General features: G+C 38.9%; 1 protein-coding gene across 1 annotated transcript in view; it reads left to right on the top strand.

Annotated features, from left to right (window-relative positions):
* The window catches only part of LOC135221060 (probable RNA polymerase II nuclear localization protein SLC7A6OS), a 70,409-nt gene extending 59,128 nt beyond the window's left edge, over nt 1-11,281 (top strand). The window contains exons 6-8 of the mRNA XM_064258806.1: nt 467-595; nt 739-788; nt 10,964-11,281. Coding sequence (XP_064114876.1) covers nt 467-595; nt 739-788; nt 10,964-11,109 — 325 coding nt within the window. The 3' untranslated portion in view covers nt 11,110-11,281. The remainder of the gene's footprint in view (nt 1-466; nt 596-738; nt 789-10,963) is intronic.
* Nucleotides 11,282-27,853: the final 16,572 nt, after the last annotated feature.

The raw sequence follows: 27,853 nt of genomic DNA, 5'->3' as shown, positions 1-27,853 counted from the left end.
AAAGACTTGATCGACACAGCCCTTTTTCATACTCATAATTATTTGTAAGGAGATTTTCATTCCTCCCGAATTGTAAATAGTGATTTGGGCATTTTATGATTACTGGGGTTGTAGTAAACAAGTGACTTGTATGAAAAACATGGTTTTCATACAAACCCATTTTTCATAAGGGTATTTTGCCTGCTTCTTCCTCTCACACTCATTCTGTGTGGTTAGATTAGCAGAGTAAAATGATGGATGATGTGGAGTGTCAGATGAGGATATAGGCATGCTTAGTGGAAGTGTTCTGTTGCTTGTGAAGCAAGTTGGTATCAGTGGGATATGTCCTTTTTGAAATAAGGCTTCTTCTGATTAATATGATTACCCAGATGTTTAATATTTCAGAAACCTAGAAATTTTAATATTTTTAGAATTATTTATAGCCTATAATGTATAAATTATCCATTGTGATTTTCTTTTTATGCAGAATTGAAAGGGAGCTGTTTGAATCTGTAACTGAATCAGAGAGTGATGATCAGTATGAGGATGATGATGATGAAAATGAGGAGGAAAACTGGAGGAATGATTATCCTGATTATGATGATAGTCCATATGAGTAAGTATTTTAGACTGGTTTTCCAAGTGATATCAATTATGTTTGTCTATTTGCTGGAGGAAGAGCTTGTCTTTAAATTTTATTGAAAACTATTGAAAACTGGAGGAATATTGAGTGTTCAATTGATTCATGTTCTTTTGCAGAGATGAAGAGGATTATTTGAATTCCCAGATAAGAAAAACTAACAAAAGATGTAAGTATAGTTATGTCTATAATTTGCAATATGTAGATTAGAACTAATATAGTATTACATGAATTGCAACTTCTTAAGTTCTTGGGAAGAGCAAAAGGTTTGGTAAATTTTCCATTCCCTGAAAGTCTATAATTTTTAGCTCATTTGGGTTGAAAGCCTAAGGCTATGGTTACTATGGATGCAAATTCTGATGAATATCTGTTCAGACGAGTTCTGACGAATTCAAAGAAAAAACAAACGCATGCATTCATTCCAATGAGTGTGTTTACAGTGGCAGCAACAAACACGTCAGAACACGTACGAAGTCGTCAGAACCAGTTGAGCGTTCAAACAAGTTTGATTTTTTCATGCGACCTGCGTCTGTTTTTGGTATTTTTGTGCGTTGAATTTCGATTGATTTTATTATTCCACCATGGATAATGATAAATTGATCAGCCTTGTGTATGAGAACAGGTGTTTGTGAGATATGAGAGACAAAAATTACCATAAAAGAGATATTTCTTTACAATAGTGGGAGAAGATTGTTACAGAACTCAACACTAGCAGTAAGTACAATTTTTTATTTTGATGTGGGGTTTACATTTTAAGCAATTAAAAAGTAATTGGGACATAATTTACTATTACAGAATTTCTTGCATATTACTTGCTGTAATTAACGGTAAATGATTTATAATAAAAATAATTCTATATGTTTTTAGTAAAGAACTAGATAACTTTGCGTATACAGACAGTGGTGTAGCGGCTCGGGCACCGTTCGGGTAGTGTTCAGAGCCAAATTGTTTACAGTGTGTCATTACTGAGTGTATTTTTTTATATTTTTTTATGACTTCCTGTGTGTGTTATTTTACTTGAGACCATAACATACTACTACAAAGATTATGAGAATTTTTATTGCCTAATAAGCAATTCTGTAATAGTAAATCTTGACCAATAATTGGTTTAATTACATAAGAAATTATGATTAATGCTTACATTTTATCCATGAAGAACATGACTTTTAGAGCTATAGATTATTACAGTAGGTTGTATTGAACCGGAATTTCACCTGCTGGACTAACAAAATAATTCTTCAAGGTTTCTCTAGCCTCATTTGCGCTTCTTCCGTAGTGATTATATCTCCGTGAAACTGGGACATTGTGTAAGGGCTCAATGTCCATCTCAGGAATATCAAGGGAAGTAAGACCTTCCTTATCGATGATTATATTATGCAAAAGACAAACGCATTTAACTACAATGTCTACTTTATCAGGACAGATTTGCAGTTCAGTTTTTAAACACCTCCATTTTGCTACCAGAATACCAAAGGCACATTCCACGCACCGTCTAGCTCTTGATAGTCTATAATTAAAAATCCGTTCTTCAATAGTAAGTCTTTGCCTTGAATATGGTTTCAGTAAATAAGTTTTCAGAGGATAGGCATCATCCCCCAACAGAACAAAGGGTGCTGAAATGTTGGTTGAAGGAATATTTTCATTCTCTGGTATGCTTAAAGTGTTTGCTTCAAACCGTTGATAAACATTTGAATCTGAAAAGGTTCCCCCATCACTTTGCTTACCGTAAGCTCCAACTTCGACAGTAATGAACTTGTAATTTTGTACATGGAACTTACCCAGCAGATATATACTTAGCTATAAACTCCGTCGTCCCCGACAGAAATTCGAATTTCGCGGCACACGCTGCAGGTAGGTCAGGTGATCTACCGCCCCTGCCGCTGGGTGGCAGGAATAGGAACGATTACCGTTCTAGAACCAGATTTTCTCTGTCGCGGTAGTGTCAACATACGTTGTTGCTACCTCCTGACTTGATTTTCGTTTTTTCATCGCCATCGACCTTCTGGGCTGTCTTTTGCAGGGAAGTACTGGGTCTTTGGTTTGGCATACGCTTTTATTAACTTTTTAATGAATTTGGCTTCGAAATTTCGAAGAATATATTACGTGAAACTACCGAATTTTTCGGTAGACACATATTTTGCAATAAGGGAAATATTGATATTTTTTTTTTTCACTAATACGTGTATAAGTGTTAGAACTTGATGAAGGAAATATAAGATCTAACTTCCTACTTTAGGAAGTCAGAAAGCATATAACTAGATACGCTTCCTTTAGAAGCTTTAAGAGCTCTCGTACTAACGAGCAGTTAGAGTATTGACAATTCTAGTAGTTGTTGCATCCTCATCACCTTCTTACTCCACAGAATCTACAAATTCATATGTGCAAATTTGAAGATAAATGGATGGAGCTCAAAAGGCGAGCTCTAAAAAGGTAAGAAGTGAATATAGTGTTCCCAGTGCAGTGGAGGGTGCGTCTGATCGGCTCCGTAGCGCTTCCAGGCCTAGACCTCTTCCAAACTCCCAGACCCAGTGGAGGAGGAAAGTCGACAGCCGCAGGAAGGTTAGGGAGAAACCCCCACCGGTCAGGCGTCCCCCTCGGCAGGTTCTGTAGAACGTCCCAGACTGCCAAGGATAGCCATTGATAAGGCATCCTTAAAAAAAGTGCGTCTCTTCATCTTACATCCGAAAAGACGAAGAATGTATGTTTGGAGCGATGATCTAGCGCGTTCTCTGAAAACTAAGAGAACACTGAGCAAGAGCCAGCCGCTGCCAGGAAGCCGCGTTCCAGCAAGCTAGCGTGAGCTACGTTCCTATAGCCAGCAGCGAGGCGCGTTCCAGCTAACAGACTAGCGCGAGCCGCGTTCCTACAACCAAACGCGAGCCGCGTTCTAGAAAATTTTTCTTGGCGCAAGGCGCCTTCAAAGAGACGAAGCGCCAGCCTGGCGCAAATTGCGCCAGAAAAACAGACGGCTAGAGCAAGGAGCCTTACAGTAGAGTGGCAATCAGAACGATCCTTCCATTGAACGTTTCCGGGGGGCAAGAGGCTCTTTCTAAAAGGGGTCTAGTAGGCGCTTGAACTGTCAGGGCGCACGGGACCTTCCACGCAAGCGGAACGTTCCAGGAGCGAGTCTCCTTTCTAGCGTGCGGAGAACATTCCAGGCGCTAGGTGCAAGGATCCAGGCACCAGAATATCCTTTCTCTATCTGCCTCGGCAGGGAAAGAAGGTAGTAGAGTATCTGCTGTATGAGAATACGATACGGCAAATCATAAGCACATACCGTAGTTACTTCTTTGCTGAGCAACTCAGTTACCAGTATCCTTCCAGGAATTTCCTAGGAAGGACTACGCTTAAAGGGATTGTTTAAGACAACACCTACTTAGCTTCTAGATTTATCGAAGTCTTGTTTCGCTTAGATATGCATTATAAGAACTTCCTGAAGTTCGATAATAATTTTATAAGATTCCTTTATTAAATGGAGTAGCTGGCAACTCTGGAAGAGTAAGGCATGTCGGCTAACGAGACTGCTATCGCTTAGACACCAACGCAGTATCATGTAGGTGTCGGTCATGAGTGGTCGGTAACATGTCTCTCTCCTGCGGGATGGAATGAATAACCGTGTCTCTCCCCTACAATCGTGGTTTTAGCCTCGGATTGAGGGGATAGTTAAGCAAACATAAATAAAATATTGTCTGCCTTTTGCTAAGAAGCTTTCAATAAGAAAGATATTACAACATTTCAATGCTGTTTACCGTAGGTAACATTTTTAAAGGATTCTAACGCAGCGGAACTCTATATTGTATAATGCTCTCATGCTTACGAAAGCATGGCTTATTAGAGTACATGCTTAGTGAGAAGATGAATGTAGTAGAGAATTCACTTTAAGACTACGGTATGGTCAAGTCTTATGCACATACCGAGGTTAACTACAGAATTCCTAGTATCCTTACAAAGGTTTCCTAGATTAATGCTGTTTACCACAATGTGACAGTATTATAAAGGATTCTAATACGGCAGCGCGCGATATATATAATTCTCTCATTCTTTCGAGAAACGCACACAATTTTTTTCCTTTTTAAATTCGGATATTGCTCAAGAGAAGTTGGGTGAGTCGGATGGGAAACATTCTCTTAGTGGCAGAAGTTGTTTCCCTGAATGGACTATACTACGTATATAAAAGTTTTTTTCCCACTAAGAACGGAATTAACATGTGAAGGATGTCGGGTACCATAAAGCATAGATGTTATGGCACATAACCTAAAAAGAACTAGAAGGAAGCGCCAGCCTGGCGCAAATTGCGCCAGAAGCGCCTGCCGCGCCAGAAGCACCATCCAAGATATTTTCTCGTTTTAGCGAGTTATTAACCTAAGAGTCCAGTAGCCTCTCGGACAGCAGGCTCGGTAACGGCAAGATTCGTTCCTGATTTCGTTACCCATTTAATCGAAAAGGGGGTCGCTTACAAGGAATGATGAAATTATTTTATTTTAATCACTTAGGCCAATTCCACGACTCTCTCATATCGCAAAGAGCATCGAGAATCTCTTTTTTCGCCCCTGTTCGCGTTAACAAAAGAGAACCTATTTGGGAACAGACACGGAACGTTAACGATCCTTAAGAGGTTCGATGCAAGATTTTGCATGTCCGTGAGAACCTTCTCGATCGAAGATAATAACTGTTAACGTATGTCTAACATTTATTGAAAAGAGTTGTGAGAACCTGCGGAAAGTCTTCTTCATAGATCTCTTTGTAAGGTAGAAGACGAACAGGCTTCCTTTAGACTGCTTCTTTTTCCTCGAACCAAGAGAGGTAGCAATATAAGACATCTTTAAATTTAAAGAAGGGGAATAAACTTTAGCCTTTTTTCCCCTAGTTATAAATTCTTAACAGATATTAAGATAACTGGGCGTCAAAGGAAGAGAGGATGTATGCCTCATTTTGGCCTTAGAGAGGTTGGATTCACCAGAAGTCACGTTCTTCTCACAGCATGTTTCGTAAGGCTTTTCCAAGAGTATCTGGATATTCTATCAGAATCTATTATAAATAGACCTATAAAACCTCTCCACTCTGAGTCTGTCCGCGTGCAGACTGACCAGAAGTGGACATGAATGAGAGGTTTTTTCAAGGTAAATGACAATAGTCATGGCTAAGACATAGAATTGCTGCAGATCGTGCTAGATGGAATGAGGAAACTGTCCTCTTCCGATACCTCTGTGAGCCACATAGCGAGGTTTTTTCTTCACTTTCAGAGGGAAGAATCACCTATGTATATATCTGCTATAAAAGAACGCAGTAAAAGGCCATACTCTGTCTCTACAAAGGGAATTAGAGATAACAGAGGATTAAGATCTTCGGGATCTTATACGATACCGCAATACGACAAGAGTAGGATATCATGTACTTCGAATGGGATTTTTTTTTTGTGGCCACAGATTCCGTGTTCCGACAAAATGGAACTGCTCCTCATCAAACTTCTTTGAGGAAGTTTATGAAGGAATTCTTTGTTTCTCTTAGCCCTAAACGACCAAGAAGACAAGTGAATTTTTTGTGCATTGGAATCTCGCATCAGATTCAATGGAGACTCGGCAATGGGTTCTTGCCAGCATAGTATGTCTGGCAAAAGAAATAAATCCCTCTATTCCTGACGCAACGCTTTCAGATAGAAGTTTAGTTGCCCAGGCAGGGTACTTACATTTTCATCTACAGAAGAAGAGATGGTTTAAACGTTTGCCTACAGAGTCTTCGGGGTGCGATGAGGGCTCAAAATGCTTCCCAGAAGGTATTCAGAAGGATGCAATAAGAGCTAGAAATCAGGGTTCCGCCCAATTTCAGCTCAGAGTCTCCTTCGACTTCCAGACTCCTTCCCTTCCTTCGGGCAAGGATAGGGAAGATTCTGCAACGAGGAACCTCATCAACATGTAAGAAGAGATCTCGTTAGCAAAAGAAGTGTTCACGAAGGATCCTCCTCGGAGGAAGACTCTTCTCTCTCGTATTGTTAGATATCCTGTCGTCTACTGGGTGTAGCTGACTAAAATCACCTCCCCTTGCCAGGGGCCAAAAGCTCAAAGGGGAAGAATTTCTTCCACCCTTCTCCAGTCTCCTGATAAACTATGTGGTTGTTCAGGACTCTCGGACAATGTAGCGCCAGCCAAGCGCCAAATGCCAATACAGGCGAAAAACGCCAGAGGCGGACAGTTCCAAGGAACTCTGTCATGGTCGGATACTGAGAAGGAGCGGGCCTCCAACCTGGCGCAAATGCACCATGAGGCGAACAAATCGGACAGATATAAGAGTGTCCGATGTGGACATTGCCAGACAGCCTAGAGACTCTTCCAAGCTCGAAGCTCCAGCAAGTGTGGAGGAGCCAAGCCAGGCGCGAGGCGCCAGCCAGGCTCTAGGACCAGCCAGGCTCTAGGAGCCAGCCAGGCTCTAGGAGCCAACCAGGCTCTAGGATCCACCAGGCTCTAGGAGCCAGCCAGGCTCTAGGAGCAGCCAGGCTCTAGAAGCCAGCCAGGCGCCATCCAGGTGCCAGGCTCCTTCAAGGCTAGGCTCCAGTCAGGATTGAGGATCCATCCAGACGCAAGGCTCCTTCCAGTAAAGAGAAACCTAAAGCTCTGTCATGTAAGAGGACTAGTCCCATTGATATGATACAGGTAAGGCTCTGCCATGTAAGTGGGTCAGCCCCCATTGGCACGATCCGAGAAGGCTCTGTCGTGTAAGCGGGCTAGCCCCCATTGACATGATCCAGAAGGGTTTGTCAGTCATAGGTCCCTACCTCGCTGAAACTCTTGAGGCATGCAGACTCATAGACAGTAATCATGAAGTCTTCTGCCAGGCTCCAGGTGCCTTCCAGGCGCAAGGCACCAGCCAGACGCAATGCTCCAGCCAGGCGCGAGGCGCTAGCCAGGAAGGAGGAGCCAATCAGGCACCAGCCAGGCAGCGCGAGGCGCCAGCCAGGCGCAAGGCGCCATCTAGGCGCGAGGCTCCAGCCAGGCTCTAGGCGCCATTCAGGCGCAAGGCTCCAGCCAGGCGCGAGGCGCTAGACAGGCGCTAGGCGCCTGCCAGGCACGAAGCGCTAGCCAGGCTCCAGGCTTCACCCAGAAGAGATCTATATCAAAGAACGCCCTGGCCTTCTTTGAGACATTGTGATCTCCTAAGCACTTGATAAGTGCATTGATGATTCCTTCAAACAGCTGAGAATTAAAAGTGGCATGAAGTGCGAGCTTTTCCGAATTCTTGTTCTTTCCCTAACAATATGTCATAAGGACATATTAGCTGTCACAAATTACGGGAGATGCAACTCTGTGTTGACTTCCCATTATCCGAAGGATGTCAAGATAAACCTTCGAGGGATCCTTCTCTCTTGGTTGATACGTGTCTGCGGATACATTGCTGGGATAGGGAGCAGATACTGATCCTTAACTAGTGAGTTAAATTTTATTTAACGTCGTGTTTTTTCTTTGGGTTGTTTGAAAGGAGTTTTGTAGATAACTCTTTTCAACTTAAGCACTAACCCTCGTGTTAGGATCAGGTGATCGGGATCGGTGTTGTGCTCCTTAATTATGCCACTAGGCATAGGCATATTGTCATGTAAGAGGCTCTGTCGAGTAAATGGATAAGACCCCATCGACAGACCCACAAGAACTCTTAGCCATAGGTCACATCCTCGCTGAGGCTCTTGAGGCGAAGCAGATTCCTAGGCATTAGCCATGGAGTCTTCCGCCTGATCAAGTAGGAACCAAGGTTTTATTTATTTATTACCTACAACGTATGTTGTTTACCTGTCTATTCAGTAAATAGTTGTCTCTTTCCCACCACCAAGGGTGTCAATCAGCTAAGTATATATCTGCTGGGTAAGTTCCATGTACAAAAATGATATTGTTAAGATACAATAAAGTTTTGTACATACTTACCTGGCAGATATATACGATTGATGGCCCACCCAACCTCCCCTCAGGAGACAGGTGGAAGAGAAAATCTGGTTCTAGAACGGTAATCGTTCCTATTCCTGCCACCCAGCGGCAGGGGCGGTAGATCACCTGACCTACCTGCAGCGTGTGCCGCGAAATTCGAATTTCTGTCGGGGACGACGGAGTCTATAGCTAAGTATATATCTGCCAGGTAAGTATGTACAAAACTTTATTGTATCTTAACAATATCATTTTGTATTAGCTATTCCCTGCAATACAACAGAAAAATAACACTTATAGTTGAAATATATCGACCCTGTTTGTTCGGGACATTTCATGCGAATGTGTTTCCCGTCTAGACAACCGATGCAGTTGGGGGAAGTTCCATTTGTTGTAGAAGTCTTTTGCGATGGTTTTCCATTCCTCGGTAGTAGGCAAAGACATATGTATACCACAGAGGCACTCCCATATAGCTTGACAAGTTTCGTACACTATGTTTCGAATAGCACAGTGTGAAATTCTATAGGAGAAGCTTAGTGCTCGAAATGACATCCCAGTTGATAGAAATCCGTAATAAGAAACAACTATTTACTATGAAATAAATCAACATATATATTAAAGCAAAAATTCAAAACACTAAAAAAAATGGCCAAGTTAAATAATGCCACTGCGTTAAAATATTGATTATGCTTGAAGAGCAAAAAATTCAAATGTTCAAGGAAAGAAATTCAGCTTCTCTAAACGAAGATCTGGACTATCATTTTCTCATGAGTTTACTGCCATATTTGAGGAAAGTACCAGAAGAAAGAAAAATGTTTGTGAGGACTAAATTCCAACAAGTGTTTTGTGAAGAGGATCTTTTGGGGTTCAGAGGTCAACATTTAACAGTACAGCCAATCCACCATCCAACACACTCATCGACGAGTGATAGTTGGGCAAGTGGGTCAGAAGTGGAAACTCCACTAAGTGTTCCTCGCCATGAAGACCTTGCTTCGTTCTTTTCAAGTGTGACGCCAGATACAATTTAAGAAAGCAAGTGCCATTCATTTTATTTTGTTATATTTTATTGCACTTTTTATTTTTTGCAAGTGCCATTCGTTTAATTTTGTTCAATTGTATTTCACCAGTTTGCATTTTCATTTTTGAATCTGTATATCAAATTTCATGGAAGTAAATAATTTCATTTTTGAATATGTATATAGAATTTCATGGAAGTAAATAATTGAATTCAGCATAAATTTTTTCTTTCCTTAAAGTTACAGACAGTCTGTTTTGCCGAAATACATTCACGAAAATTTGAGAACTTTTTTTATGCTTTCTTCTATCCCCTTCAGTATGTATTCAAATGTTGCTGGTCTCATCCTGAAATAGTCGAAAAACTTTTCCGGTTGGTCCCACAATTCTTGAAATAACATTTGGAACTCTCCTTTGTCATCTCTGTTAGAAAATAACTGGTTGACATGTTCAGTTTTTCCACCATTTAACAACACTAACTTTATTAGCGGACTTTCAAGAAAAAAATATTGATCAAGTTCGTCCATCTTTGCTGGGCGGCAGAAACGTAATGACTATCAGAATATCAGAAAACGCGTACAGTGTAACCACCTTGTTCTGACGAGGATTTCTGACGTATTTGTCAGAAGACATTTTCGTCAGAATTCGCATCCATAGTAACCGTAGCCTAAGTAAGCTTTTCAGATCAAAGTGTTTCCAGAATAACTTTTCACATTTTTAATGTTTTCTCCATAACTACTTATTAATTTCAAGACTTAGCCTCTGGAAAGATTATGTTAACTATATGCAAGTCATGGCCCAGTGTTCTAATGTGGTTTGCTTGCTTGCAGTTAAATGCATACCACTTCCATAATGATGGTTTATCAGTACAGTACTTTTCAATTCTTTTTTTCTGGATTTTCAAGGGCATATACATTAAATGTTATAGCATATCATGGTATATGTTGTATGCTAGCCATAGTGACAACCTTAGGGAACTTAGAAAATTTGGACATGATCTTTATACAGTGTATGTGAAGAAATCATGATTATTTGGAAAAGAAAAACATGGGTAAACAATTAAATAGCACACTAAGTTGAACTTTACACCAGTACACACAGCAGTTAGTGTAATGAATATACCTATGTCTGTGACGTGACTTAGTGTCCTACCTACTCTTTAGTTATGTAAGTATTCTATGCTATTATATGCTCTCTTACCTCTTAACATAACTTAAGTCATATGCATGTGTGCTGTATACTCTTTATGCATAATTATGTGTGGACATTTGTATTCTCATGCACAATGTATGCATACTGTACAAGAGAAATTGAACTGATCAGTTAATTAATGGACAGAGAGTTTGTGACAAAGATGTGATTGGAAGATTATACATTTTAGCAAGTGACGCCGTGGATTAAAGTAATTCTAATGCTGTTCTTTCAGATGAAACTGATGAAAGCTATGATGCGGAAGATTATGAAGAAGAAGGTTTTGATAGTGAGGGGAATCTTATTTTATCATCCCAACACCCATTGTCTTTAGCCAAGTTGATGAGAAGAGTTAATCTCGATAGTGATAGTGATGATTAAATTTAGAGTGTATGCAAGTTCTGAAGGCATACTTTTTGTTTATGCATTACCTGTACTGTAATTATTTAAATAAAAATTGTTAGTTGTATGTTGATTGCATTACATATGGGAATAAGTATAAAGAAATGTTACATATATTTTAATGAAATAAATTTTTCCTTTTTGTAGAAAATTTTGGATTTTATTGACCCTTTTAGTGAGTGTTAAAGAGGAAATGAATACTCATAATTGAAAGTAAACAAAGATTTGGAAATGTAAGAAGGAAGACACACTGAAGATTAATTTAATGTTGAAGGGACCCTTCTGTCATATATAAAGACAATAATTTACTTAAAGGACACCTCCAGCTTTTGTATATTTCATGTTTGATGCTGAAGAGACCATTCTATCATTTATATTGATAGTATTCATGTTGAGGACACTTCCTGTATAGTGTACTTTTCCGTATGTCGTACTTGAATCTGGAGGATCCCTTCAACCATTTAAATAGATGGTCATTCATGTTGAGGACTTTGGTCATATTTGATGTTGAAGGCTCCCTTCTATAATCTATGTAGATAACACTATCCATTTATTTATATTTCACATTTGATGCTGAAGGGTGCCTTCAATTTTTTATACAGATGCAAACATTCATTTAAATGACACTTCTACTTTTGCATGATCCATATTGATGTCTGTTTTGGATCTAGTGTCCCAAACAGACAGGTAGCCAAAACATTTCTAATTGCAAAAAAAAAAAAAAAAAAAGAAGTGGCAAATACTAAACCACACTATCCAATATTGAAAGAGGAAAGAACAGAACAATTTTATGGCCCATAAAGCATCCAGTGCAAGGGTATGAAAATTTTTTTATCACAAATGAGGAGATACACTAATGGTCGTATTTCCAAATGTTGGCCATCGACCTTGATGTCTTTAAATGTGATGGTGCAGCAGATCACTTGGTCTGTCCCCATTATCGCCATAACTTGAGTGAATTTGTTAACACGCAAGTTGATGTCTTGGTATTTTTACTATACATAATTGCCTTACCCAGTGTGTGATTATTGTTGTTGGTAAGTGCTGTATTTCCAACTATATCAGTGCTTGGACAACACATAGCCTCTAGCCTTCAAATAAGACTGTTAATGTGTTACTTGAGGTTTTTAAAGGCAGCTCCAGCTATTCTTCAAGGATGAAGCATTCAGAATGCAGAATGCTGATAAGGTAAGTAACTTTAAGTACCTTAATCTTAGCTTAGATTGCAGAACTGGCACTGATACCTTTGCTTAGCTTAGCAAAGCCTTGACAAGTAGACTAGTATAACAAAGGGGTGTTACCATTTGACTAATCTTTCAGTCTTATTTTGTACAGTAATATTTGAAATTTTACCAAACATTTGAATTTTGCATTTTCTTAAGGGCCGTTTTAATCTACAGCTGTTAATTATTGTAATCTGTGTTGACTCCATGTAGAACCAACTCAAGGCAATTAGCTACAGATGGTTTTAAGCATGTTATCTGATCTAACATGCATTTCAAACGTTTGTTTTAGAGCTTTAAAATTTGTAATTTATGTCGGGATTGCATAGTATATCAAGTCTTTTAAAAAAAGGGCGGGGAGGTTTCTTATAATAAAATTTTGTGTTAAGCTGGATGTGGCAATTGATGTCATGGGCCGTAAGACTCTCATATCTCTGCACTACTGTGCATCAATGCTGGCACAGTCATTAATCACAAGGTATCTAGATACCTACCAACTAGATTAATGATTTTTCGGCCTCATTGGGTTATTATTTATACAATCTTGTCTTATTGCACATATAATGTTGTTTTATGCTCTATATTAATGTAACAGAAAGCTTGTTTCCTTTGTATCTCATTTAAACACCCTTTCCAGATGTCAGACACATTCATTATTAAACGGAAAAAGGAAGTTTCTCGGTGGTCTTCATTTATGCACCTATACTCTGTTTTTTTCCATCTGTCCATCCACTTGTGGTGGTCGCGCATGGTAACACTGCGTCCCGGGTTTTAAATAGTTACGCTATGTCTAAGTTTTATGTAAATAGAAGGATATCTGGGTGTACATTTGCAACTGAAAATTGTTTTAATAATTCACTGTATGTGAATTACACCGTTAATATTCGGAATAGGATATTGTTATTATTGTTGAATGTAAGCTGAATGCACGGTCCAGATAGAAATGTAATTATAAAAAAACTCGGTTTTTTTCCATCTGTACATCAGCCTGTGGTGTTTTCGCATGGTAACACTGCGTCCCTGGCTTTTAAATAGTTACGCTATGTGTAAGTTTTAGGTAAATAAAAGGATATCTGGGTGTACATTTGCAACTGAAAAGTTTTAATAATTTACTGTATGCGAATTAGGTACACTGTTAATATTCGAAATAGGATATTATTTAAAGCCCGGAACGCAGTGTTACCATGCGCAAATACCACAGCCGGATGGACAGATGGAAAAAACCGAGTATAGTAGTACTTATGCATGAGGACCTATGATTAAATAATAAGTGGTAAAATATGACTAATGACAACCGATTTTATACGGTGTCCGACTTCATAACTGGCTCTGGCTTTAGAGGAAATTATTAAGTATTTACCCAACACTACAGCAAATATCAAGGTACAAATATGTATTAGTGTAAAGAATTTACATTTTCTGGTAACTTTTGGACCACTAAACCTTGGCGTCTTTATATTTATATTTGTGAGACTCATGCATGAATGGGATGCGAACACCATTAGAACGAGAGACTATATTTTGGCGAAAAACACTTCACTTATGATCCCCTTGGCGTTAATTAATTATTGACTGAAGTCTTATATTTTACGAAATAAGTTATTTAATTTTGAAACGTCGCACCCAAAACGTAAGTGAATAATGGCATTTATGCTTGATATTTATTTATACAGCATCATAACAGTGAAAAATTCTGTTAGTGATTAAAAAACACAAAATTAAAGGGATGATTCGCCTATTGTCTAATACCTACTACTATGAGATTCAGGGTCTCTGTAACACGGTTTTTTTGGACTTTGCTCCTTGTCAAAGCATCTGTTGTAGCTGAAAGTTGAAATATGTATATTTTACAACCACACACAAATTTTGTCAGCATTATCAATAACCTAAACCCGATAGTTTTAATTTTTATAGAGTAAAAATGATCTAGCCGACGCCATGGCCAATGATTACGAGCCAAGAGTCGAAAAACATTCATTACGTAAGCAAGGTAAACAAACACCTTTTGACTAAATGTTGCCCCGCCCATCCACCAGACAGAAATTCCAACGGCTCTGAAACCCAAAGACTTTATGAATGGCGGAACGATACATAGATGTGGGTGGGGTATCAGTGCTAGCGTAGTAGTACTACTGTAGCAGTAGTGCCGCAACAGTATAGCAGTAATATACATGAATTAAACGTTTAGGCCAACTGCTGGGATCCTTGAGGATCATTTAGCACTTCTTACAACTACTCGAGAAATTAGTTTTTATTGCCAGAAGTTAAATTTTCTAATCCAACAATGCACATGGTAGCCTTCAGTGTTATCCTGAATTATAACGAGGCGAAAGTGGGTGGAGCCTCATGAAGTCACCATTCTGACGATAATTATTGGTGAAGGTTTAAAGCCAATATACGGTACCGGCTATTTTTTTTCAGTAAATAGGTAGCTAGCCAATAAATAAAAATTGCTTGACATTAGATATAGCAGTTATCAAATCAAGCTTGTCTACTATGTTTTTGATAATCACCAACTATTCCCTACATCTTGTCAATCTGATTGTGATCTATAAAGTAGACTGTAATTTCTTTGGAAACTTATTTTGGGAGTTAGACTAATAATCGATGTGTTTTTGTATTTATTAACATATTTTGTTGGTTTGTTCATTATGACAATTATCAGTGGAGAGGTTCCAGAGTTCATAAAGGTGTAGTGCTTTGCGTGGATTTAAATTTGTATGTCATTGTTCATTGTTGCCAGAGGTTTAGCCTTCGTTGTATAGCCAATCATCCATCGAGAAAGAGGGAAGAAATGCTGTCATAAGTTACGTAACGAGTGCGTTTGAAACCTTTTCTCTGAGTAAGTTGGCCCGTCTTCAAAAAAATGTCACTTTTACCAAATTTATTCAACCTACGTAGTGCAGAATACACTCAAAATTTATGTGTTGATATAATATGTATTCTGAATAAGCGTTATATTTATGAAATGCATAGATAAAAAGTTATTGCGAAAAAACCGTGTTACAGAGGCCCTGAATCTCATAGTAGGTACCTTATAGCCTAGTCGGTAGATACTCCCAAATTTTGCTTCTGTAGGAACAAAGTAGAGTTACTACCTAGAGTTATCCTAAGAGTTACATTAGCACAGACATAGAAGTTATAGGGGTTCATGACAACTTTAGTACAGTATCTAGTATAGCTAGTGATGGGGAAATACTAGGCAAGCTATCGGCTCATTGACAGTAGTCAAAGTTAAGGGACAAGCCTTTTGGGCCTAGATTTACCCTAGAGAGGTTAAGGTGAATAAAATTAGACTAGCATGTCTAGTATTCTAAGGGTTACAGGTGCAAAACTTGAGCCTGCATTAGAAATTTCAATAACTAACCTAACCTGACCTATCCTCTTTGCATTACCTCCCTGCCACCTCGGTGGTCGCGAGTCGATTCCCAGTCATTCCATTGAGGAGTGAGAGATGTTGTATTTCTGGTGATAGAAGTTCACTCTCGACGTGGTTCAGAAGTCACGTAAAGCCGGTGGTCCCGTTGCTGAATAACCAATGGTTCCAAGCAACGTAAAAACACCATACAAACAAACCACCATTGCATTACTAGGTTTCAGTGCTCATATATACATGTAAAAACATTAAAAGACCATCTTTCTTCTTCCACAGGTAAAACTTGAGTACAGATTAATGAAATCCCTTATTATACACCACAATGCCCTACCTACTGTTAGGCTAAGGCTAACTGCACAGTACATGCATTTTTCATGTTGCTGAAGTACGTCACTTAGGAGATTTCAAGATTCCTACAAAGGTTCATGATAAGATATGAATATCATTAAGCAGATATTCAATAACTCCAGAGAGCTGATACTGCTGAATATGCTATTTCTAACACTGCAATAGCATTGATGTTATTTCATTTTTGGCAATAATTTTAGATGGCCAGTCATTTAAACACTTGCCTGTGCTGAAATTTGCATTTAAATAGCTGTAGTTAATAACTGAATAAATTTGATTATTCATCAGAGCTGGTAATATTGTGTTTTTGCTATATAGTTGTTCCCCTTAAAGTTACTGTACCATCACCCCCTAGATGGTGACCCCTTGGCGTGGGTAGGGGGATTAGGGACCAGCAGCTGGGCCGTGATGCCTGGTGGGTTGCTTTCTCACTGATCCTTGGGGCCCAGCTGCTGATCCAACTAAATTAGTCAGAACTTTTCCTTCTTTCTGCAATTTTTTCATTCTTACTACATCCTTCTCCTTCATGTAATTTTTTTTTCTTTCTTTCTTTGGATTAATTATGTGGAAATTTCCACCTTTGCCAAAATTTACTGGACCTGGTAAACAGAAAAGATATCATAGCTGGGACTGGGTTTTATATCTGAAGCTAAATAGTGGTAACCGTGGCAGGACCATCAACTGCCCGATAATGTTTGGACCTGAGTGATATCAGGCGGAACTATTTTGCAGGGCTGGACCACGGATTCCAGGGGGGTCTAGTTTTGCGGATAGGACTCTCGGCATTCTGTCCGGTTTGCCCATAATGTGATTAGGGTGGGGATGATTGTATTCTGGTAATACTCTCAGTCCTATCAAGCGGGTTTGGCTTACACTTGGGCCACTCTAATAATGTTGTGCCATCCCCTGTGGGGTAGGGTAGAGACGTGGACATTTGGGAGTTGGTTCTCACTTGTGCCATTAGTGGAAGAATAAACTTCATGAAAGGCTGATGATATCTTTTTAAGGTTTTCAGGTTTATTTATCTTTTTTTTTTACCAATACTTTGATCTTTATGAATAATACGAATAAAGAATCAAGTACCCCTGGACCCTTTGATGGTAGTGAATCGGCACAGTTGATGACTGCAGGAACCTCCAGTCCACTGTCCACTGGCAACCTTCCTCTGGAAAACTCCAAAAAACCTTCCAGTGTAATCACACTGAAACCCTATGCTCCAGTACGGAGTAAGGGAAAATTTAGTAAAAATATAGTTACAGAAATAGGACCCGGAATGTTTGAAAACTCGTATGATAAATATGTGACTTTTAATTTGGACGATTCTGATTGTGACATTTTTAATGTATATAAAGATATTGTCAGGTGCTGTGGCCGAGAGCCTAAGATTTCTTCTGAGGGGCGAGGAAAGCTGACAGTGGAATCTGCCTCGGCAAAAGAAAGTGAAAAGCTAAAAACATTGTCTCACCTTGGAGGAGTTAAAGTAGAGTGTGCAGTACATGCTTTTTGGAATTACTCCAAGGGCATGATATATGCACCCCAGCTTGTGACTCACTCTAAGGAAAGGCTCGTAGAGGAATTAAGGGATCAAGGGGGTAATAAGAATTGAAAGAATGAAGAAGATAAATGGAGTCCTAGTCCCACTTCCCAATTTAATTGTTACTTTCAATTCCACCCGATTGCCTAGTATAGTGGAAGCAGCCTGGTTACGTTTTAAGGTTAAACAATACATCCCAAGACCGAGGAGATGTTTTTATTGTCAAGAATTCGGACATATGTTGGGGTCATGCAGACAGAAACTACAAGGCAAGCCTGCTACTTGTGTTAAATGCAGTGAGCCAGAGCATGGCATATGTAATAAGGAGGCCAGATGTATGCATTGTGGAGACAATCATTCATCATCTTCACTTAATTGCGATGTATACATCATGGAAAAAGAAATTCAGACATTAAGGGTGACCGAGCGTATCACATTTGGAGAGGCAAAAGAGAGTGTTGACTCAGTACATTAGACCAAGAATATCCTTTTCCAGTGTTGCTGCCAACCGAAGAAGAAATATCAATGTCACCAAAACTAATGTTAATAAAAAACCAGTTACGACCTGTACCCGTGCCTCTTTGGAGGCGGCGCCAGTGATTGCTGGCGCTCTTGCCTCTTCGGAGGCTGCGCCAGTGACTCCTGGCGCTCCTGCTTCTTCGGAGGCAGTGCCAGTGACTCCTGGCGCTCCTGCCTCTTCGGAGGCAGTGCCAGTGACTCCTGGCGCTCCTGCTTCTTCGGAGGCAGTGCTAGTGACTCCTGGCGCTCCTGCCTCTTCGGAGGCAGTGCCAGTGACTCCTGGCGCTCCTGCCTCTTCGGAGGCAGTGCCAGTGACTCCTGGCGCTCCTGCTTCTTCGGAGGCAGTGCCAGTAATTCCTGGCGCCCCTGCCTCTTCGGAGGCAGTGCCAGTTGATTCTGGCACTCCCGCCTCCTTGAAGGCAGTGCCAGTGGTTTCTGGCACTTCTGCTTCTATGGAAGCAGAACCCGTGATTTCTGGGACTCCTGCCTCTCTGGAGGCTGTGCCGGGTGTACCTGGCACTTCCACCTCACTGGAGGCTGTACCAGCTTTAAATGGTGCTTCTGATCCTTTGGAGAATGCACCAATGTCCAACCATCACACCCCTCCTCAGGCAGCATCAGCTTTGTCTGGTGTTCCTGAGACCGATAACCCTCTGAAAAGGAAGGCAGCCATAAATAATCGGTCTCCTTCCAGAAATAAGGAGCAAGTCAGTAAGCTGAAAGCCCTTAAAAGAGGCTCTAATTTAACAGCCTCTAAAGGGAAGTAAATTCATTAATTTTCTACAGTGGAACTGTCAGGGATTAAGAGCTAAATGGGAAGAATTAAGGCTGCTCATATCAGAAGTGACTCCTGTTTGTATAGCTCTGCAGGAGACAATGATTGGTAATAATATGTGCCCCAGCCCACGAGAGTGTACATCCTATCACTCCACGTATAATTTGAATATTGGAAGCCATGGTGGTGTCGCTTTGTATGTTCGAAATGACACCCCACAAAATCCTATCAGTATCCAATCAGCACTGCAAGTGATAGGTGTGCAGATCCATTTGCAAAGAAAATATACAATATGCTCTCTTTATCTGCCACCTAATGAAGCCTTCCCCATCAATGAATTTAAATCTCTTATTCAACAGTTACCACGCCCTTTTGTTATTTTGGGAGATATGAATAGTAGAAATCCTCATTGGGGTGACATCATCACCAATCAAAGAGGAAGGTGCTTAGGTTCCATCATAGATGATGAAAATGTTGGGATCCTCAACTCTGGGGAGTCTACGCATTTTCATGTTCAAACAGGCACGTTATCAGCAATTGATTTATCTATATGTAGTGATGACTGTCTTATTGACTTTAATTGGAGAACTATAAATGATAGATTTACCAGTGACCATTTTCCGATAGTGGTAAGTGTAGCATCAAGTCCTCCATCTTCAAGGCTACCCAAATGGAACATTGGTAAAGCTGATTGGTCAACATTCCAGGAGCACAGCTCAATAGATGACTCTGCTGATGACTTTCCCTGTATAGATGACGCTTTTGACCTTTTGAATACAATAATGTTCTCAGCTGGTCTTCAATCTATACCTAGGACTTCAGGCAGATTTGTCCGCCAACCAGTTCCCTGGTGGACACGTAAATGCCAGGAAACTCATAGAACTATGAGATCTGCCTTCACCAGATACCGCAGACGAAAATGTGAATGTTATCATGTTGAATTTCGAAAAGCCAGAGCTCATTTTCGCATGGAAATAAAAAAAGCACGAAAAGAATCTTGGACGATATTCATATCTTCACTAAATTCGAAAACTCCTCTGACTCTAGTTTGGAAGAGAGTTAGAAAAATAGCAGGCAAGTTTACTCCTTGTCAACCTCCAGTTATCAAGGTGAATGGTTGCGAGGTAGCAGACCCCCAGTTAGTGGCAAATGAGTTTGCTAATCATTTTGCTAATGTTGCGAAGAAAAATGGTGATAGACCCTATTCAGCTCAAAGATGGATAATGGAACAGGTCGAAATTGATTTTAATACCTTAAGACATGAGCAATACAATGCTCCTTTTACTATTAGAGAATTTGAATCAGCCTTTAATAAATGTAATGAATCAGCTCCTGGACTGGACGACATAACATATTCAATGATTAAGCATACCTCTGAAAATACCAGACTTTTCATATTAAGCCAAATTAACAGAATTTACCGAGAACATATCTTCCCCAATCTTTGGGAGAAGTTAAAATTACTGCCATTTGTGAAACCTGGAAAAGATCCATTCAAGACAGAAAATTATCGTCCTATCGCATTAACATCTTGTTTGTGTAAGATCATGGAAAAAATGGTGAACACACGATTGATGTGGTACTTGGAAAGAGGTAAATATCTGTCGCCTGCTCAGTGTGGTTTTCGGAGTATGCACTCCACAACTGATGTATTGGTACAAATGGAATCTTCAATATGTGAAGCTTTTGCCAACAAGCAGCACCACATCACTGTTTTCTTTGACCTAGAGAAGGCTTATGATACAACATGGAGATATGGCATTTTGAGGTTCCTTTATGAATGCAACCTGAGAGGCAATTTGCCCCTCTTTATTAAGGTTTTTTTAAAAAATAGGATATTTCAGGTTCAGGTTGGAGCAACAATGTCAGATGTGTTCAATCAGGAAGAAGGAGTACCACAAGGAAGTGTTTTAAGTGTAACCTTGTTCGCCTTGGTAATCAGTGGGGTTTCTAAAATAATTCCCCCAGATATAACATATACCCTTTTTGTAGATGACCTATCGATTTCCTTTGCAGCATCAAGGATGGCAGTGGCTGAACGCCGCCTTCAGCTCTGCATTGATAATATAGTAAAGTGGGCTGAGGTTAATGGTTTTAGATTTTCTGCCAGTAAAACTGTAACTATGCACTTTTGTCGTATAAGGGGAATCCACCCTGATCCAGATCTATTTATTCATAGGCAGAGAATTCCATGTGTTGGTGAAACAAGGTTTCTTGGCTTGATTTTTGATAGCAAGCTGACCTGGATTCCACATCTGAAATATATTAAGGCAAAATGCTTAAAAGTAAGGAATCTGCTGAAAGTCTTGTCCCACACTTCGTGGGGTGCAGACCAAACTCAGATGTTGAGATTATATAAAGCCTTGGTCTTTTCAAAATTAAATTATGGGTGTGAGGTGTACACTTCTGCGAAGCCAAATAGCCTTAAAATGCTCAACTCAATTCATCATGGAGGAATACGGTTGTGTACTGGAGCATTTAAATCATCTCCCACCGAGAGCATGCTTGTAGATGCTGATGAGGTGCCACGGGATCTTCATTATAAGCGTCTGCTGGTTCGGAGCTGGTATAGATTCCAGAGGCTACCTAAGTCTTTAACCAGCATTTGTATGAGAAATGAAAGGCATTGGCAGTTTTATGAAAATCACCCCAAGCAACCTCATCCATTCGCTTTTAGAGTAAATTCTATTGTCCGTGAATTAAATATGCCAAGAATCGAGATTTTACCAGCAAAATATTCAGTTAGTCCCCTTTGGAACTTTCCAGAGGTAAAATTTTGTAGATATTTTAATTTTACCAAGACAGAATTGTCCAGTGAGGCCATGCGGTCAATATTTTTAGAACACTCTTTGCAACATGATAACTCTACTGCAGTTTTCACGGATGGCTCAAAGTCAGATGCTGGCGTCGGCTTTGGTGTAGCCTTCCCTGATGTAGAGAGAAGCGGCAGGCTATCATCAGTTGCATCAATTTTTACAGCAGAGTTATATGGAATTTTAAAGGCTTTAAAGGAAGTTTTAATTCGGAATGAAAGTAATTTTATTATATATTGTGACTCAAGAAGTGTTCTTCAGTCGCTGGAATCTTTTAACCCTTTAAACCCTCTGATTTTAGATATATTGGAATGGCTGCTTATACTAAAAAGAAGAGGGAAAGAAATAAAGTTCTGTTGGGTGCCTTCTCATGTTGGGGTGGCTGGGAATGAGAAAGCTGACCAACTTGCAAAGTCTGCGGTCAGCTCCCCAGAACCCACAAGATGCCTACTGCCATTTCGGGATTTGTATCCTTTAGTAGGTCAGAGAATTAAAAAATGTTGGCAGTCCCAGTGGGAGGATGTTTTAAATAACCAAAAAATGCGTAGTATCACGTCATCAGTGTCTCCTTGGTCATATCCGTATATGCCAAGGAGACAAGAAACGATGTTGTGCAGATTGAGGATTGGACATACAAGACTCACCCATGGGTTCTTGATGTCTCGTGAAAATCCTCCGTTTTGTGAGAACTGTACTGTGCCCTTGACTGTGAGACATTTGCTGGTTTGAATGTCCCAGACTTTGGGAAATTAGAGACATTAAGGTTTACCTGTCTTGGGGCGTCGTTGACAGAGTAGGTAATTTTATCCTAGCTACAATTCTTGGAAAGGATTGTAATATAGAGCAGTTATGTATTTTCATGAGGGAGGCGGGCCTCCTTAACCAAATTTAAATTATACATAGATTGTCTATGTAAGAACTTATATATATGAACAAAATTTTTATATAATATATTTATAGTTATTTTTATATGAAATTTATAAAAAAATTAATTTTTTCTTTTTAATTTATTTCGGTGTCAATTACCCAGATGTTGTGACGCCAGATATAATACACAATCAATCAATACTGTACCATCAGGAGAGTGATTTTCCAAACAGGTCTGCCCAGCTTCTGAACAAAATGACTCAAATATTCTGATGTACATTAAGAGTCAGTGTAACCCAATGACAGTAGTGATACTGATGGCAGATGAAACTCACTTTAAACCATATTTTCATTATAAAGGGAGAAATATCGTCGGTTCAGTCTTTGACAGTAGTGAAGCTCCAACAAGTGCATTTGATTTAATATTGAACAGGTAGCTAAAGTCTAAATTCTAATAAGTTGTACATATTCCCACTACAAGCATAAAAGCTGATGTTCTGTACTGCACACTGAAGGAAACAATTATAGACTTAGAAAAAAGTTTACACCGTGTTTTGCATTGTAACATCATAATGCTATCATTGCGAAAGAAGTGTCCTATTTTACAACACTCCTTAATGTATAGTATATCCAAACCCATTTCACAGTAAGAAACTCCGTTTTTCGTGTAGTATGTTCCAGTTAATTTGTTGAAATGTCAGGAATAATTGGCGTTGCAGAAAGTTATAAATAAAACAGTGAAGTTCCCTCGGTTCTCCTTAGATGTAAATATTTTGACAAACAAAATTCATTATGCACCATTTAGCCCTTTGAAAAACTTCATAAGATAGATGTTTACTCTAAACATTCATATAAACTGTCATTAAAAGCGTTATCTCCCGACACCTTTGGGAACAAAACGTCCATTTAGTTTTACAAATATTCAAAGAGTATGTATTTCATTCAAGTTTTAATACCTCATAGAGAAAATCATGCGCCATTTTATTCAGGAATTTGCAGAAAGTCAAAATTTCTACATTTGGTGGACAATCATGAATGTAAAAGTCTAAACGTCAAAGGTTAAATAATATATATATACTACTCCAATAAGTAATGAAGGTTATAGTCCAGACAAACATAGCAACATTTAGAATATTTTTACTAATGTTTTATTGAATAATTGTTGCTCCCAAGAAAATAACTAAAGTACCCAACAAAAACTCGACTAAAAAGAGAAAGTTAGAAAATTTAACTACCAAATAATGCCTGTATGTAAGAGATAATGATTTCATTCACATATAGTAGACTGAACCATGGTTTTATTATTATTTGGTGTTCACTAAATAGCGTAGACGAGAAATATAAATAAGTAAATTAAAAACTGGTACACCAAAAATGGTTGATTTTGGTGACGTTTTGCTTAAATTTCTTTCGTCTAGCAGCGTAGCCAGTGGTCGCGCTAGGACTACCCTTGCTTACGTCACAAAAATATGCACCTCATGCAGTGCAGTGCACTGAGTGTCATTTCTTTAATCTTCGCATCGTCCCTTCGGCTCCTAGCTGCAACCCCTTTGATTACTTTTACTGCACCTCCGTTCATAATCTCTTTATTTCATCTTACTTTCCATCTGACAATCGGTCCGCGAGGCTTTCCTCCTGTTCCACCTTTCTACTGTTTCCATTTCAGCGATGAATGGCCTTATAGGTTCCGGCACTTGGCCTAAATTTTATATGCCATTCAATTAATTGAGAGGTCTTTATCCGTAAAATTAATTGTCTTTTATTCCGTAGCTTCCCGCGACGCGATCAGGTTACGAAACTTTCCCGCTCAATTAGGTCTGTCGAACTAACCTTATCGGTGGCAGACATCTGCTGCAGACATCGCTCTGTCGATTCATCTAAGCATGAGACTTTGTAATCACTGCCTTTCTTCTCGGCTGATAACCTTGAGCTGAAGTACTTCAGTTAGCGGTTTCATTGAATTTTCAGTTGTTATTTCACAAAACGCGTGCTGATTATTTTATTCGGTGAATAGTTGTCTTTCATTATTTATTTATTTTAATATTGGCTGATTAAATAACCGTAAGCTTGGGGGTATTGCAACCCTTTCTCCCTTTCGAAATCAAAGAGTTCCAGAAAATGAATGCCATGAGAACAAGGCTCTCGATCGTGGCCACTACAGGTGGCAACAAAACAGGCCACCACCGTTGCTGAATATTTCATGGGCTGCGGCTGAGAGTTTTATATACAGCATTATATGCTGTAAATAGAAATTGTCTTCAGCGATTTTTTACTTGTTTTTATTATTTGTTTACAATTACATGCGTGTCACATATATACTGTAATGGCAGCTTTGGATTCACACCGCCAGTCTCCGCTTAGATTTAATTTCCTGTCCTTTCAGATACACAAGGCAAAGAAAGTGTGGATTCTCAGTGAGACTTTGTTTGGCATTCTCAGTGAAACTTTCCATTTTCCACTTTCACGCAGCGCACTTTCCTCTCCGTCGTGACTTGCAAATTTCGCGCTTCGCCAGCACTCTCATCGGGTGAAAGAAACATTTAAGCTTTTAATTAAACTTCGTTCTTGTGTATCATAGCATTCTACTCCTGGGCTCACACATGCAGTCTGTTTACGAGCTACGTCGCTACTGAGTTGTCCATTTGTGCACTGAAAGCATTTATCTAATAAAAGGGATAAACTTGCATCTCTTTTCGCATCTTCTACGATGATTTACGGACTCGTAATAAATGTTTTTTTATAATATGCTGTCGTACATAGTATATTTGAAATATTACTGCAGTCGACAGTGAAAACTCTTTGATATTAAGAATTTCAGCTATTAAGCGTTGAAAAATTTTCCTAGCAGTTATTTTTAAGAAATGAAGGTCGGTGGAAATTGTAATCCATTTCGAGATCATCTGAACCAGAGTTTACTAAGGTGGTGACGAAGCAATCTTATTTGAATTGCCAGTGACAGCCAATTTAGACTGACTGCAATTTATAACCTAATGTACCAGGTCATGCAAATCATAGCTTCGTTAAATATGGACGGATTTTCAAAATTTGAACGTCACTAGAATTGATAAAACGCGATAATACACTGTCACACACATTATATATAAAAATATGTGTGTGCGCGCGCGCGTGATACGTGACTTTACGCCCAGTATAGGACAAAGCAACAGGTGCACAGTGTATGTTTGTCCTTGCTCAGAAGTTAACATGCAAAGGAAGACGTTGCAGAAGAGCCATGACTGAATGTAAATGTTATGCACGGTTAACATGGGCACCATATTCTTCGGAAGCTCGAATTTCAAGTCAATGACCCCTGTGGGCTTGTTCCATATATGTGAATAGGATTAATTTTATGAATAATGATAATAACGCATGTATATTATATATATATATATATATAGATATATTTTTATATATATACATCATATATATATATATATATATATATATATATATATATATATATAGATACACACACTATATATATGTAAATATTATATATATATATATATATATATATATATATATATATATATATATATATATATATTATATTATATATAGGTGTGTGTGTGTGTTACACAGATGTTTGCAAATCATATAGGAGCCTGGAGACTATCCCAGTTCAGGCCTAGACCAGATACATTAGTCTGAATATTCATTCACAGCATTATTAGATATATAGAATGTGACATTATGTGGCAGATTATGTAACATTATGTTGCAGTAGACTGTTACCTATATGGTAATAAAGAATATCAGCGTGGCTGATGTGAATCGTAATAATATCGAGGATGTCATTGAACATTTGATTTTCAGGATATGAAACAACCTCAAAATATCCCGCTGGCTTCTAGCAAGTTAGCCCCGTGGTCAAGATTGCCTCATACAACTATTCTCGGGACAACAGGTGTGAACATCGCCCCTTTTGTTAAGGTTGACGCGATGGCAATTACAGAAAAACAAACTCTGACGGTATGATGTAATTACATTCTCTTTGTCTTCTCGTCAGTCAGCTTGTGTATTTAATGTTTTATCACAGGTCTCTGTTTACTTTGCAACTCGCCCGAGGCAATATGACGTCACTCCTGGCCGTCACTGGCCAGTAGCCAAGCACCAGTTTATCGCTCCTATACGTTATTCCATATTCCATTTTATGTTTCGGGATTTAATGTTTCAGAGGAATAAGGAACATTTAAACGGAACTTGACACCACAAGGAACAGGGAATGCTAATTAGGTGGAACTGCCAAAATTTATAAGTGAAGATAAGTCTACTAGACAGCCATACAACCTCCTTGCTGCCACAGTAGATATTTAGCCTACCACAGCAAAGTTAGTTTCCCCGACGCATGACGACTGTCACTGTGTAGTCCTCAGTTTCGGACACTTGCTCTTCACGCGATAATTACCATGAAGTCTGTAATGATGATGAACTACAGGCATTTATATTTTTTTTCTCTTGAGATCTGAGTAGTACACTGGTCACGTTTTTGCTAAGCTATGCCAAGTTTGAATGTTGACGAGCATTTGCAGGTCTGTAACCTCTCGGAGTAATTTAGACTAAAATTCATTCTTTATCCAAATATTCTACAAGTGAAATGTAGTCTTCTACAAGTAATACTTTACGTTTTACCTGTAGCATATTTTGCTATAAGTAAATTGCATAGGCCATTATAGAATAGTTTGCAGATTATTTTTCTACAAGTAAAATCATCTAAAGCTAGGGTGTAATAGCTGATGTTTTTTTTTTCTTTTTTTTGAAAATCAATTTTGTGATCACCCACAGTTTAATGATGTTAACTGACATTTACACGCAAGTGTGCGGAGGTTTTGAGATGTCATGCCGTTTGACGTAAAATGAACTTTATATAGATAGCCAACACTTGCGCCAATCAAAGACCACTCAAATGAGCAGAGTTAAAACTTAAACGCAGTCAACAAGTATGTCATACACTTTTACTTATGATAAAAACTTATATGGTGAATGATAGACCGTTTCCAAATCAATAAACGGAGTGCTTATTTTTGCTGAACTAAATCTTTAATCGTTATTTTTTTAGGAAGATATCTATGATCTCCCCATAGTGAACATAAATTTTTCAAACCAGTTGAAGAGAAGAGTGATAATAGCATTGTTGAGTCTCCAAGTGCAAATTTTGTTATAGTTCAGTAATAAGTCTAAGATCTCAATATATTTATGAATATAATTTGTTGCTTGTAATAATACTACTTAATTTATGTTATCGTTTTTAAAAAAAATAATGTGTGC

The sequence above is a fragment of the Macrobrachium nipponense genome, chromosome 2 (assembly GCF_015104395.2).
Source record: "Macrobrachium nipponense isolate FS-2020 chromosome 2, ASM1510439v2, whole genome shotgun sequence".
Taxonomy (NCBI): domain Eukaryota; kingdom Metazoa; phylum Arthropoda; class Malacostraca; order Decapoda; family Palaemonidae; genus Macrobrachium; species Macrobrachium nipponense.
The sequence above is the reverse complement of the archived record's forward strand: the minus strand, read 5'-3'. Positions and strand labels throughout refer to the sequence as shown.